This window comes from Oryctolagus cuniculus, chromosome 21 (assembly GCF_964237555.1).
Source record: "Oryctolagus cuniculus chromosome 21, mOryCun1.1, whole genome shotgun sequence".
In the NCBI taxonomy this organism is placed as follows: domain Eukaryota; kingdom Metazoa; phylum Chordata; class Mammalia; order Lagomorpha; family Leporidae; genus Oryctolagus; species Oryctolagus cuniculus.
This window is the reverse complement of record NC_091452.1, coordinates 24,874,957-24,890,244: the sequence shown is the minus strand read 5'-3', so window position 1 is coordinate 24,890,244 and position 15,288 is coordinate 24,874,957. Positions and strand designations below refer to the sequence as shown.

Here is a 15,288-nt window from a genome sequence, read left to right as displayed (position 1 = left end):
GCTAATGTGCCTGGGAAAGCAGCAGAGGATGGCCCAAGTGTTTGGGCCCCTGTACTCATATGGAGACCTGGAAGAAGTCCTGGTTCCTGGCTATCTGGGCGGGTGAACCAGTGGTTAGAAGATCTCTCTCGCTGTGACTCTTTCAAATAAATAAATAAATCTTAAAAAAAAAAAGAAAAAGAAAAAGTAAATAGAAACAAGCCTGGCAACATGATGAGAGTTGTACAAGTCTCTCCATATGAGTATGTCTGAACATTTCTTTAGTTTTAAAAATATATATACTGCTTCAATAGGCTAATCCTCCGCCTAGCGGCGCCGGCACACCGGGTTCTAGTCCCGGTTGGGGCGCCGGATTCTGTCCCGGTTGCCCCTCTTCCAGGCCAGCTCTCTGCTATGGCCAGGGAGTGCAGTGGAGGATGGCCCAGGTGCTTGGGCCCTGCACCCCATGGGAGACCAGGAAAAGCACCTGGATCCTGGCTCCTGCCATCGGATCAGCGCGGTGCGCCGGCTGCAGCGGCGGCCATTGGAGGGTGATCCAACGGCAAAAGGAAGACCTTTCTCTCTGTCTCTCTCTCTCACTGTCCACTCTGCCTGTCAAAAAAAAAAAAAAAAAATATATATATATATATATATATATATACTGCTAATAAAACATAAAACTGCCCAAGGAAAAAAAGCTCTAGAAGCAGCAGGAAGAAGGATCAAAAGCACAGAGAGGCAAAATTCCAGAACAAGACAGAAAGTCTTCCAATCGGGCTGCCTCTGGCATCAGGGCTCTTCTCTTTCTTCCTGGAAAGATTTTAAGCCAGAATTTAAACAGAGTCTGAAAATGGATCCCAAGTGCTGACGACATGCTCACTACTTCAACAGTAAATATTTGAGCCCTGGTATATGCTCAGCCATGGGCGAGGGACAGAGCACCGAGGAAGACACAGTTTGTGTCTCACGGAGTATACACCCTGGGTCTCAGAAAGCCAGTTCTCCTCATCTGCTTTGATTAGACACAGGAAAACCAAAGATGGGGCTGGCACTGTGGTGCAGCAGGTTAAGCTGCCACCTGCGGTGCCAGAATCCCAGAGCGCCAGGGTTAGTCCTGGCTACTCCACTTCCAGTCCAGCTTCCTGCTAGTGCACCTGGGGAGGCAGCAGAGGTTGGCCCAAGTGCTTGGGTTCCTGCCACGCACATGGGAAACCAGAATGGGCTTCCTGGCTCTTGGCTTTGTCCTGGAACCAACCTGGCCATGGTCGCCATTTGGGGAATGAATCAGTGGATGAAACATCTCTTTATCACTTTGCCTTTCAAATAAGTAAGTCCAAAAAGAAAGGAAGGAAGGAAAGAAAGAAACTAATCAAGAACCTTGGACTCAGAGGATATTTCTAAGGACTCAGAAGAAGAAAAGTCCCTAAGTAGCTTTGACTGAACTCCTAAGCAGCATACACACATAGAAGGGTTACTGTTAACACACTCCGAGCTCTAGCCATTTTTCAGAATGAGATGTCAGAATGGGATGAAGAAAGAGAACACACCAGCAATCATGTTGGCCCCATAAGCTCGTGTGCCAGAAAATAAAGAGACATAGTATTCCTATAGTCATCTGTGCTTAAACCTGCAGGTTCAAGACATGTGGAAAATGGACGCATGGTATTTGGTCAACTTTGGGGGGAAAACACAAGCTACAGAGTTCTCTTCTGCACATTCGTTTAAAACAATTCTACACAAAGATCCAGCTTAAATTCCCAGGCTCTAAAGTACGAGAAGAAAATATGAAATACGCTAACTATAGAGGCACAGAGGGCTTTCTTATACAAGAGCTGGGAATGAACAGATCAGTTAAGTCCAACCACATCACAGTTAAAAACCATGTGATGCAAACTCCACAGAGCAAACTTAACAAGCAGGAGTTAAAGAAAACCTCTTGGCATCTGGGAATAATAAACCTAAAAGAATCTCTGGGCCCAAGGATACAAGTATCTATTAGTCCCAGCCCAGTGAGAGGAGAAGATTCCGGAAGCTGTGCACTCCCTCTCTTGGCTATAAAAAGCCTAAGAACCCTCTCCTTATTCTGAGACAATTCTTCATGGCAAGGTAACTGGATGGGCTGTAGGGCCTGAAGACAGGATCCTTAACGATCTACACAGCATGGCTTCTGTTTGGCTGATTTTAGCTTAAAACATTTTCAAGGCTGCAATCATACAGGTACCTATTTGGGCGTCAGGTTTCCCTGCATGGTTTTTGCATGCACCCCCAAGAGAATCGTGAGGCAAACCTGCAGGTGGCGAGGCGCTGAGCCCGGGACGGGCCAGGCAGCCTGAACACTTGCGCATCGTAGGCATCGTAATCCACTTGGATGGGAAGGGCGTTCTCAGATTCTTTTGGAGTTCCGAGAGCTGAAACACACAGGGAACATAAACTGCCATCTGAATCCATTTTATACAGATGCCTCTGGAGGGCCCTCACCAAAATTTGCAAGCCCAGGTGATCGTCCTCTCCCCTGAGCAAGTGGAATAGTCGCCCATCCATCAGACTGTTGAGATGAAATAATTTTCAAAGTGATCTAGAAACAGTGTAGCACTAAATAAAGGCGAGGTATTCACAGCATTTCTTTCTTTGTGGTACTTTTTAGAAAATATCATTTTCATACAGTTAATAGTTTGAAGCTTCCCATCCACGGGGACTGGTGTTCTGGTGCAGTGGATAAAGCTGCCATCTGCAATGCCAACACGCCATATGGATGCCAGTTCATGTCCCAACTGTTCTGCTTCTGATCTAGCTCCCTGCTAATGGCTTGGGAAAAGCAGTGGAAGATAGTCCAAGAGTCTGGGCCCCTGAACCTAAATGGAGGACCCAAATGAAGCTCCTGGCTTTGGCCTGGCCCAGCCCTAGCCATTGCAGCCATTTGGGGAGTGAACCAGAGGCTGGAAGATCTCTCTCTCTCTCTGTCTCTCCCTCTCTCTGTAACTCTTTCAAATAAATAAATAAGTCTTTAAAAAATTTTAAAACTATGTAAATAAAACTTTCTATCTGATCACTATAATTGATCTATGGGGAAAATGCAGATTTTCTCATCATCCATTTTTTTTTAAAGATTTATTTATTTACTTGAAAGAGTTACACAGAGAGAGAAAGAGAGGCAGAGGGAGAGAGAGAGAGAGAGTTCTTCCATCCGCTGGTTCACTCCCTAGATGGCCACAATGGCTGAGCTGTGCGGATCCAAAGCCAGGAGCCAGGAGCTTCTTCCGGATCTCTCACGTGGGTGCAGGGACCCAAGGATTTGGACCATCTTCTACTGCTTTCCCAGGCCACAGCAGAGAGCTGGATGGGAAGTGGAGCAGCTGGGACTCGAACTGGCACCCATATAGGATGTTGGCACTGCAGGTGGCAGCTTTACCAGCTATGCCACTGTGCCGGTCCTGGCTGCAAACTTTTTATGTGGCTTCACCTAACCCTGTTGCCACGGGTTAGCTGACTCTTTCTAAAAATACTGAAAGAAGATCTCAAAAAATACTCACATGTATCACGGCCATTTTTTGCTTTCTCGGAGGCAGACTGTAAAATTAAATAGATGATTAATTATTACCTCTGTGAGAACAGAATTTATTTTAAGGCACAGTTATGTACATGGCTGCTCCCCTGGACACAGACCCTGTGTTAACCCTCCCTGTAACCAATGGAAAGCCACAAGCTAACAGCTGACACCTAGCTACCATGATGCCAGGCCCTGCTGGGTCCTCTACTTCCCATCGCACATCCTGTTTACTATCAAGCCTCCATTTGGTGGGGGCATGGACCCCACTTGACAGGCAAGCATATTCAGTTCTACAGCAAAATAAGAGCCTTGCAAAAGTCACACAGTTAACAGGCAACAGAGCCAAAACCCAAGCCCGAATCATTAGACTCCTGCTGCATCCATGGTTATGTTTGTTCTACCATGGCTGGGTCCCACCTGATTGAATGACCAGACAAGGCACCTCTCTGTAGGTGTAGACCCACCAGAGCCAAACAGGCCACAGATCACCTAATTTGCTAAAATGGAGTGGTGGGTGCGGAGCTGCTAGAGCCATCATTTCTGTCATTTTCTTAATTATTCCTTTTCAGGACCCTTAGATCTCCCATAACAATGCTCATTCTTGCTTCCTTTGCTCCATTTTGCTGAGAATGGTGGTGGTAAAGTCATAAAAACCTCAGAAGGCTGCGACATACGTTGCCTGTCATCGTCCTCACTGCTACATGAGCAGCTTCAGGGTCTCAATAAACCAGTCACATCACAATAAAATAAAATCTTTGTCATCTTTTTGTGAAACGCATTTCCTGAGGCTGGCATTGTGGCACAGCAGGTAAAGCTGCAGCCTGTAATGCCACCCACCCTATTTGGGTGCAGGTTCGAGTCCTGACTGTTCCACTTCTGGGGCAGCTCCTTGCTAATGTGCCTGGGAAAGCAGTGGAAGATGACCCAAGGGCTTGGGACCCCTGCACCAACATGGCAGACCTGGAAGTTCCTGGCTTTGGTATGGCCCTACCTTGGCCACTGTGACCATTTGGGGAGTAAACCAGTGGACGGAGGATCTCTCTTTCCCTGTTTGTCCCTCTCTCTCTGTAACTCTGCCTTTCAAATAAATAAATCTTTAAAAAAATTTTTAAAAATATAGTGCCTGCAGTCTAAAGTTTGTCTTGCTATTACTTATCAAATGTATACAATGATAAAGTTCCAAGACAAATTTTATAAGCCCCATTAATGACAGGGTGGGGAGTAGGGAAGAACTGGGGGCAGTGAGCAGGAAGGGGAGGTACTTCAGGACCAACACATCAACGTCACTGTGTAACAGGGTCTCTCAAAGGCACTGATGCTTAGTGAAACCTACCTTCTTTCCTGCAAGTTTTATTCGTGGGGTGAAACTGTTGCAGAACAGCTGGCTTTTGGAGGTGTAGAAACTGTAAAGGCAACAGGGTCATTAATGTAACCTCTTTTATTATAAACCTCAAGAGACAGTTGACAAACCAGGTATAGATCGACTCCCTCCATTGTAACTGACTTCGCTTTGGACTTTGCTCTCTTCCCAAAAGTAACCTGTTTTGCAATGGTTATAAAACGGTAACTAGGGACCGACTTTGGCACCGTATTTTAAGATGCCACAAAGGATGCCTGCATCCTGTTTCAGAGTGCTGGGCTCAAGTCCCAGGTCCACTTTTAACTCCAGTTACCTGCTAATGCAGGTAATGGCTCGAGTACTTGGGTGCCCAGCATCCATCCATATGGGACATCTGGAGGAAGCTCCTGGATCTTGGTCTTGGCCTGGCTCAGCCCCAGCTGTTGTGGGCATTTGGGGAGTAAGCCAACAGATGGGAGATCTGTCTGTCTGTTTCACTGCCTTTCAAATACAATAATAATAAAAATAATTTTAGGGGCTGGGGTTGTGGTATAGCAGGTAAAGCTGCTACCTACGATGTCAGCAGCCCATATGAGCACCGGTTTGAGTGCCAGCTGCTCCACTTCTGATCCAGCTCCCTGCTAATGTTCCTGGGAAAGCAGCAGAGGATGGCTCAAATACTTGGGACCTTGTACCCATGTGAGGGACCCTGAAGCAGCTTCTGGCTCCTGGCTTTGGACTGGCCCAGCTCTGGCCTTTGCGGCCATTTGGGGACTGAACCAGGAGATGGAAGATTTTTCTATCTGTCTCTCCCTCTCTCTCTGTCTTTAAATAAATAAATAAATCTTTATAAAATAATAATTTTTAAAAGTATGTCTTTAACTGCTATTCTTTTCTTTCCCATAATCCATTTCATGTGCTCGTGCTAATTCCTAACTGGGTGAGAATCTCCTTATGGTTGGGATTAAATCTATCTACCCCATGATGCTTTTCCACCTTGATAACCTGTCCTGATGCTGGGCCAAAGGAAGGTCCTTATCACTCAATAACTAATCAATCTAGGCATCTCACATGGGTGACAGAGGCTCAATTACTTAAAAACTATCACCTCCTGCGTCTAGGTGTGTGTATTAGCAGGAAGTCGGGTACTCCTACGTCAGATGTGAGCACCTTGAGCAACATCTTAACCACTGTGTCAAATGCCCACCCCACATGCTCTACATGCAGGGGAATCCAAGGCAAGTATTACAACTTTGATTTCCACATTTTCCTTACCAAAGATTTAGTGTTATAATCAAACTTAACAGATTCACTTTAAAAAATTTTTAAAGATTTATTTTATTTACTTGAAAGACAGAGTGACAGAGAAAAAAAGAGAGAGAGATCTTCCATCCACTGGTTCCCTCCACAAATGGCCGTCATGGTTAGGCTGGGCCAGGAATTCCATCCTGGACTCCCACATGCATTGCTGGATTGCAGGGGCCCAAGTACTTGGACCATTTTCTGCTGCTTTTCCTGGAGCATTATCAGGGAACTGGAACAGAAGCAGAGTAGCCGGGACTTGATCCAGCACTCACATGGGATGCCAGAGTTGCAGGTGGCAGCTTACCCTGCTGCACTACAATGGCTGCCCCCAGAACTTAACAGATTTAAAGAGAAAATACCAAGAAAGCTATTTGAAACCCTCATCTATTATGACTCAAGCTCACACCCACCTGTGGTTTATCCAGTGAGGAATATTATAGTCATCGCCCAGACGAGAATCGCGAGGAGTGCTCCGATTATGCAGCTGCAAGGAAATACAGCCAATGAACAGATAAGCTGATAAACAAGTAGGGCGTGGGACTACTCCAACTCCTTTGTTTTCAAGTATACTCAAACTGGCCTTTAGCAAGTAAATCCCAAATTACCTTGAACAATGGGACAGCGTGCAATGGTTGCTCTCCCATGCACACCAAGTCCACGCCAATTCCTAAAAAAAGAAAAGACAAAACGAGCTGGAGGTGGGGTGGAGGGTGCAGGACAGTAAAGTGTTCCAGACTACTAATGATGCAATGAGGCAAAGCGGATGAACCACCCTGTAATTTATAGCCTTATCAGCATGGCTTACACAGCAGTAGATGTGTTTTATCTCCTCTCTGCTGAGCCCCATCATACCCCTGTGAAGCAGCAGGTCAAGTAATCAAGTGTCTGCCACCCATGGGGGAGACCTGGATTGAGTTCTGGGTTCCTGGCTTCAACCTGGCTCAGCCTCCACTGCTGTTATTCAGTGCTTGACAGTTAGCCTTTGGCTGCCCTGAAGGTTGTGACTTGCAAAAAAAAAAAAAAAAAAAGGGAATAAAAGAAAAAAAAGACAACCAAGCCTCCCTTACTTAAACGTCAAGGCCAGGAAGTAAAAAGAACTTTATAATCTCAGCAAAAACTAAAACGATCCACATCACTTAACAGAGCTTCTTTATTGCACGATCAGGATTTACCTTCCCATAAACTGTGAGACATAAACTGTGAGACATAAACTGTGAGACATAAATTGAACTGGGAAGCGTGAGACAGAGTTGGGGATGCATGGCTCATCATGGCGGGGGGACCAGGCTGCATGATCTGATGGTGCTTCCCAAGGTGTGCTAATGGCACACTGGTCCCTTAAAACAACACCCCCAAGTAAAGAGCCAAATATGCTTGCAAATTCAAAGGACTGGATTCACCCTCAGGAGCCGGCGCTGTGGCATAGCAGGTAAAGCCACTGCCTGCAGTGCTGTCATCCCATTTGGGTGCCGGTTCAAGTCCTGGCTATTCCACTTCTGATCCAGCTCTCTGCTATGGCCTGGGGAAGCAGTGGAAGATGGCCCAAGTCTTTGGGCCCCTGCATCCACTTGGGAAGCCTGGAGGAAGCTCCTGGCCCCTGGCTTTACATTGGCGCAGCTCTGGCCACTGTGGCCAACTGGGGAGTGAACCAGTGGATGAAAGACCTCTCTTTCTGTCTGTCTGTCTCTCCTTCTCTCTGTGTAACTCTGCCTTTGAAATAAATAAATCTTTTAAAAATAAATAAATAAAAACTCTGACAAAGACCTGCAATCATGGGATCTGCTTAACTGTGGCATGACCGAGTATCTCCCAAAGCTGTCTTTCCAGGAACTCTTCATGTCTTTTTAACGCTTGCTGACATCCCCAGATCTTATAACAGGCAGAGCGCCTCCCTTGTGGAACTCTTCTCATTCTAAGCATCAGTAAAAGCCCAGGGTTTCAAGGGAAAGTCAGGCTATGAACTTGAGACTGGGCACAAACGAGGGGGCGTTACCGTTATCTATCATCCGCTGTTTGGTCAGGATCATGAGTAGGCGGTCCACTTCAAAGACACCCACCCCGGGCGTGATCACCACGGACATCTGCCCAGTTCGGTCGAAGTTGCGGTTGATGTAGTGTTTGTCAAATACTGGAAACGAAACAAAAAATGCCCTGGTGATGATGACATCACAGCTCTCAGAAACCAGCCTCCAGTGAGCATCTCTGTACTTGTGCAGTGTTTTGTCTGTAGTTGTACCATCCAAATTCTTGTTAAAGTGCACATGTGTCTTTCCTCTCCCACTTAAGAACTGTGCGGACGCAGTGGCATAGCGGGTAAAGCTGCCACCTGCAGCGCTGGCATCCCATATGGGTGCCGGTTTGAGTCCTGGCCATTCACTTCCCATCTAGCACTCTGCTGTGGCCTGGGAAAGCAATGGAAGATGCACCTGTGTGGGAAACCTAGAGGAAGCTCCTGGCTCCTGGCTTCGGATCGGTGCAGTTTTGGCCATTGCAACCATCTGGGAGTGAATCAGCAGATGGAAGACCTCTGTATCTCTCTGCCTCTCCCTCTCTGTAACTCTTTCAAACAAATAAATAAATCTTTAAAAAAAAAAAAAAAAAAAAGAACTGTGTGAACACAGGACCAAGTTACTGTCACTTTGGTTGATCCTCCCCACTGACGCCATAAATGCTCAAATTTCATGCTGCTAATTGAAACCATCCATAAACGAGCCTGTGGTGAAATATATAAAAAACCCAAATATTAATTTTCAACACTATTTAAGAGAGTGGACTGGAATCTTGGGATGGCTTGATGAAAAGCTGGCAGGTTCATTTTTTATTTCTGGCCTCTGCTATTTTTACTATGGAAAATCAATGATAATCAAATACAGCTCTAAAAAGTTAGTAATGAATCTCATGCTCTCACATTCCCCAGCAGCTGGGAACAGACATGTGGGAAGATGACAAGCAGAATGCTTTGACCACGCATCATCGCTTCCACCACTGGCAGGTGCCAGGACACTGAACCAGAGCCGGGCAACCAGACAGACTTTTCTCTACTGGAAATGTGGGATTCTGAACAGAGAGCAGAGACACTGAATGTAGTTCTAGAAGTTTCTGCTGCTACAGTTCCCACAGCTACCAAGGTCCCCATCTTCAATAAAGATATTCAGGCCGCCCTACGTATCCTTAGAGTAAATTTCCCTTTTTTTGTATAAGCCAACTCAGTAGGTTTCTGTTATCTGCAAACCACCACATCTCCCAACTAATACATAAAAGCAGGGAAGAAACCAAATTGATGACAATAACTCCACTTAGGACAGGATTGGAGATAGATATTTTTACTTGAATTCTAGGAATATGGATTACTTTTGCAGTTTACCAAAAAAAAAAAAGTGGATTTTTTTTTTTTTTTTAAATTTTATTTTTGACAGGCAGAGTGGACAGTGAGAGAGAGAGACAGAGAGAAAGGTCTTCCTTTGCCATTGGTTCACCCTCCAATGGCCGCCGCTGCAGCCGGCGCACCGCGCTGATCCGATGGCAGGAGCCAGGATCCAGGTGCTTTTCCTGGTCTCCCATGGGGTGCAGGGCCCAAGCACCTGGGCCATCCTCCACTGCACTCCCTGGCCACAGCAGAGAGCTGGCCTGGAAGAGGGGCAACCGGGACAGAATCCGGCGCCCCGACCGGGACTAGAACCCGGTGTGCCGGCGCCGCAAGGTGGAGGATTAGCCTATTGAGCCACGGCGCCGGCCTAAAAAAGTGGATTTTAAAATTAGCTAAAAGCAGTTGAGGAATGGGGTGAAAAATAACAACACAGTCTGTAGTTAAACAAAGAGTTCAAGAGAAAGTCCCTCCAAGAAACAGAGGAGAATACCAAGTTAACTTCCCACGAAAAGACCCAAGAGCTAAAATGTTGGTCATTAAAACCATCCAGCCACAAGCTATTGCTTTGAATTACCTTAAGCAGTAGGCGGGGCCAGGCATCATCAACTCAGACTGGTTTGGGGGACGATAGCTAAAGAGAAGTTCACGGCCACATGTGAGCAAGATGCTGGCTCACTGTGGCTGGTGGTGTCACTCACCATTGAATGACAGGTTGATGGCCTCTAGGTAGTTTCCTTGGGCTGAGGTAGAATTGTCTCCTTGAGGAAAGCCCTCTGAAACAAAAGATACAGGAGATGGGAAAACATGTCATGAAAGAGGAACACTTAAAAAAATACTGATTGGGGCCGGCACTGTGGAGCAGCAGGTTAAAACCCCAGCCTGTGGTACTGGCATCCCCTATGGGCACCGGTTCAAGTCCTGGCTGCTCCACTTGTGATCCAGCTCTCTGCTATGGCCTGGGAAAGCAGTTAGAAGATGGCCCAAGTCCTTGGGCCCCTGCATGCATATGAGAGACCCGGAAAAAGCTCCTGGCTCCTGGCTTCAGATCAGCTCAGCTCTGGCCGTTACAGCCATTTGGGGAGTGAACCAGCAGATGGAAGTCCCCTCTCTCTCTTGTTCTACCTCTCTCTGTAATTTTTTTCATATAAATAAAATAAATCTTTCAAAAAAAAAATACTGATAAGTAGGCAGTGTCTGGCTCCATGGGGCCCTCCACTCTGCTGTGGCTAGGATGTCGTTTGTCCCCCCCAAGGATCCATGTGTTAGAAGACTGGTCCCAGGGTGGTCATATTAAGAGGCAGTGAAGCCCAGTACAACGTTTAGTTGTCCTCAGAAGGCACGGATATCATTTTTATAGGACCCAGGTTAACTCTCAGGAGAGGACTGTTATAAAGACAAATCTGGGCCGGAGCCGTGGCTCCATAGGCTAATCCTCCACCTTGTGGCGCCGGCACACCGGTTCTAGTCCCGGTCGGGGCACCGGATTCTGTCCCGGTTGCCCCTCTTCCAGGCCAGCTCTCTGCTATGGCCCGGGAGTGCAGTGGAGGATGGCCCAAGTCCTTGGGCCCTGCATCTGCATGGGAGACCAGGAAAAGCACCTGGCTCCTGGCTTCGGATCAGCACGATGCGCCAGCCATAGTGCGCCGGCCGTGGCGGCCATTGGAGGGTGAACCAACTGTAAAGGAAGACCTTTCTCTCTGTCCCTCTCTCTCTCTCACTGTCCACTCTGCCTGTAAAAAAAAAAAAAAAAAAAAAAAAAAAAGGCAAATCTGGCCCCTTCGATCCTCTGAGCCATCCTGTCTCACCAGGGGATTACTCCCTCTCCAGTGCAATGCAGCGTAATGCCAGGCAACCACGGGGCCCTCACAGAGCAGGTGCCAGGATATTTGGATCTTCAGACTTCAGAGCTGTGAGCCTGGGCCTGGGGTTGTAGAACAGTGGTTAGGACACCACTTGCAATGTTCTCCTATCAGAGTGCTTCAGTTCTAGTCCCTGCTTTCCTTCCCATCCAGCTTCCAAATACTGTGCACCCTGGGAGGCAGAAAATGATGGCTCAGGTACTTGGGTCCCTAGCACCGACATAGGGGACCCACATGGAGTCTGGCTCCTGGATTTAGCCAGGCCTCACCTTGGAGGTTGTGGGCCTTTAGGGAATGAACTAGCAGATGGGAGATATCTCTCTCTTTCCCCTTCTCTCTCTCCTTTCAAATAAATAAATTTAAAATATTAAATCTTTCAGATAAATAAGCTTATTTTCTTTATGAAGTACCCAGTCTCAGGTATTTTATTCCCAGGATGGAAAACAAACTAAAGTACACATAAACACACACACACAGTATTAGGGACCTTGTTGAACTTGCTAGATATGGATCCAGCAGGAAATAGAAACCCAACAGAGCAAAATCTCTCCATAGAAATGCAAGGCAAACAAGTGTGACCCTGTTCTCTTCCTCCAGCCTCCGATCCATACCTGTTCCCCCCCACACACCTTCAGTTACACGGATGCAGTACCTGCCTGTTCCAGTCGCACCAACACTGGATACTGGATGAAGAGCTTTTTAATGGTCACAAGGAGGGAGGTCCACTCTTCTCTTCTCTCATTCTGCACCACTACTCTGAAAGGGGTATCATAAAAAGACATGAAACAGCTGTGACATACGGGATTTCACGGTCCTTGCAAGGTTGCAAGGGAAGAAGATGGGATTCCAAGAGTTAGGAGAACTTGCCAGAAATAGTAAGTCATAAAGTCAAATGCATTTGGCCAACATTAACAAGCGAAAGTCATTGCATTAATAGTCCTGGAGCATGGATATGAACAGTCTCACATATTGTTGAGGTCACACAAGTTTGGTGTGTATTAAAAAAATACTTAAAAAAGAAGAATATCTGTGTATATGTACTACAAATACAATAAAAATGCCCAGGTTGGGAGGCGGAGCTTAGGGAAAGCAGAAATGGATGGATGGGAATTTAAATACAGTATATTTATTTACAGTATATACCATCTGTACCTTTAAAAACCATGTGACTGTTCCCCCACACACACACACGCAAATTTTAAATTTTAAAAGAAAATTTGGGGGCCCAACATTGCAGCATAGCAAGTTAAGCCACCGCATGTAGTGTCAGCATCCCATGTGAGCGCCGGTTCAAGTCCTGGCCACTCCACTTCCAATCCAGCTCCCTGCTAATGTGCCTGGGAAAGCAGTGGAGGATGGCCCAAGTGCTTAGACCCTTGTTCCTGCATGGGAGACCCAGAACAAGCTCCTGGCTCCTGGCTTCAGATCAGCCCAGCCCCGGCTGTTGAGGCCATTTGGGGAGTGAACCAGAGGATGGAAGACCTCTCTGTCTCTCTCTCTCTCTCTGTGATTCTCCCTTTCAAATAAATAAAACACATCTTTAAAAAAAAAAAAGCAGGGGGTGGGGGCGGCACTGTGGTGTAGCGAGTAAAGTAACCACCTGTGTGGGGAGCAACTCAGACTAGACTAAGTTACTGGAATTAAGACTTATTCTATGCATCTGCTCTCCCACAATATGGCGCTGGGAGAGGAGTAAACAACTTTTACACAGCTGCCTCCAGTTCGACCTATAACCTGCAGGAGCTGATCCCGCTCCTGATTGGAGGAGAGCAGCATACTCGGCGTGTGGGTAGCAGAGTTGGGATTGGTGGAAGAGGACTATAAAGGAGGAGAGAGACACCATGCACCAGGAACATCTAAGAGGAACATCCGGATAACATCTGAGCAGCCCCCGAGAGAGCCGGCCGGCGGTGTGCTGCTCCCCCGCGGAAGTGGGGAAAGTGGCAGGGGGAACCGCCCTTCCACGGAGGTCGAAGGGACGGTAGCCAACCCAGGAAGAACCAGCAGCAAACCCGGGGAGGGCCGAGCAGACAAAAGAACAGTGCAGGGTCCTGTGTCGTTCCTCCGCAAAGAGGGGGAGAGACACACCTGCAGTGCTGGCATCCCATATGGGCCCCGTTTCGAGTCTTGGATGCTCCTCATCTGATCCAGCTCTCTGCTATAGCCTGAGAAAGCAGTAGAAGATGGCCCAAGTCCTTGGGCCCCCACACCCACGTGGGAGACCCAGAAGCAGCTCCTGGCTCCTGGCTTCAGATCAGCATAGCCCCAGCCATTGCAGCCAATTGGGGAGTGAACCGGTGGATGGAAGACCTCTCTCTCTCTCTCTCTCTCTCTCTGCCTCTCCTTCTCTCTCTTGTAACTCTGACTTTTAAGTAAATAAATAAATCTTTAAAAAAAGATTTCCCTTAATCTTATAATTTTAGTTCTAGGAAGTCATCCTAAAGAAACTGAGACATATAACTATGTATTTTTCAGTGGCATAGATCATTTTAAAAATTAGAAAAAATTAGTATAATAATAAAGAATTAAATTATGAAAAAGTTTGACAATATTATATAGCCATCAAAAATAATGTGATCAATTTTTGTAATTAAATATGGATAACAGATTTATGAAAGTTAGGAATTCTATTATCTCTACTTATGTATATTTGATTTTATTAAAAGAAAAAGACATCATGCCAATTTTAAGTTGTGTTAAACAGAAAAAGATTAATTTTCTTATATTTTTAAAAGTGATTCCCTGGGGTGGGCATTTGGCAGAGTGGCTTCAGCTGTTACTTGGGACACCTGTATTCCATATCAAAGTGCCTGATTCGATTCCCAGCACCTCCGCTGCTAGTTCAACTTCCAAATAATGTAAATCCTGGGAGAGAGCAGGTGATGGCTCAAGTATGTGGGTCCCTGCCACCTACATGGGAGACCCAGATGGAGTTCTAGGTTTCGGCCTGGCCCAGCCTTGGCTATTGTGGGCATTTGGTAAGTGAACCAGTAGAGGGAAGATCTCTCTATCTCTCTCTCTCTGTTTCTCTTGCTATCTATGCTTTTCAAATAAAATGAAAATAAATAAATTAAAAGTATTTCACTTTGGGGCCAGTGCTGTGGTGCAGTGGGTTAAAGCCCTGGCCTGAAGTGCTGGCATCTCATATGGGCACTGGTTCGAGTCCTGGATGCTCCTCTTCTGATCTGGCTCTCTGCTATGGCCTGGGAAAGCAGCGAAGATGGCCCAAGTCCTTGGGCCCCTGCACCCACATGGGAGACCTGGAAGAAGCTCCTGGCTCCTGGCGTTGGATCAGTGCAGCTCTGACCGTTGCAGCCATCTGGGGAGTGAACCAGGGGATGGAAGACCTCTCTCTCTTTCTCTACCTCTCTCTGTAACTCTGTCTTTCAAATAAATAAAATAAATCTTAAAAAAAAAAAAAAGAAGTATTTCACTTTGGACTGCAAAGTTAAAGTAACAGCAAGATTCAAAGCAAAAAAACAAAAAACAAAAAACAAAAAAAGATGAAAAAGTAAGCTAAGAAGAGGATCTTGCCAGGAATGGCAAGTACTGGAAAACAGAAAGAAGCACAAAAGATTATCTAATTTGGAGCTGGTGCTGTGGCTTAGCAGGTGAAGCCACCATCTGCAGTGCAAACATCCCATAAGGACACTGGATCGAGTCCCAGCTACTCTGCTTTGGATCCAGGTCCCTGCTAATGCTCCTGGGAAGGCAGTGGCGGATGCATCAGGTAATTGAGCCCCGGCACCTGAGTGGGAGACCCACAGGAAGCTCCTGGTTTCTGACTGGCCCAGCTCTGACTATTTGCGGCCATTTGGTGAGTTTACCAGTGGATAGAGGCTCGCTCGCTCTCTCTCTCTCTCTCTCTCTCTCTCTCTCTCTCTCTGGAACT

The 15,288-nt window shown here is 46.6% G+C and overlaps 1 protein-coding gene across 14 annotated transcripts in view; it reads right to left on the bottom strand.

Moving 5' to 3' along the window:
- Window positions 1-15,288, bottom strand: part of DEPDC5 (DEP domain containing 5, GATOR1 subcomplex subunit) — a 153,328-nt gene that overhangs the window by 101,186 nt on the left and 36,854 nt on the right. For all 14 annotated transcript variants that reach the window (XR_011385158.1, XR_011385159.1, XR_011385160.1 and 11 more), the window contains exons 13-20: window positions 12,049-12,152; window positions 10,236-10,310; window positions 8,164-8,298; window positions 6,776-6,837; window positions 6,581-6,654; window positions 4,860-4,929; window positions 3,510-3,546; window positions 2,267-2,387 (exon numbers count right to left, since the gene is read on the bottom strand). Coding sequence is in view for 10 of the 14 variants with exons in the window: in XM_051826702.2 (XP_051682662.2) it covers window positions 2,267-2,387; window positions 3,510-3,546; window positions 4,860-4,929; window positions 6,581-6,654; window positions 6,776-6,837; window positions 8,164-8,298; window positions 10,236-10,310; window positions 12,049-12,152 (678 nt within the window). In the remaining 4 variants the exon portion in view is untranslated. The remainder of the gene's footprint in view (window positions 1-2,266; window positions 2,388-3,509; window positions 3,547-4,859; window positions 4,930-6,580; window positions 6,655-6,775; window positions 6,838-8,163; window positions 8,299-10,235; window positions 10,311-12,048; window positions 12,153-15,288) is intronic.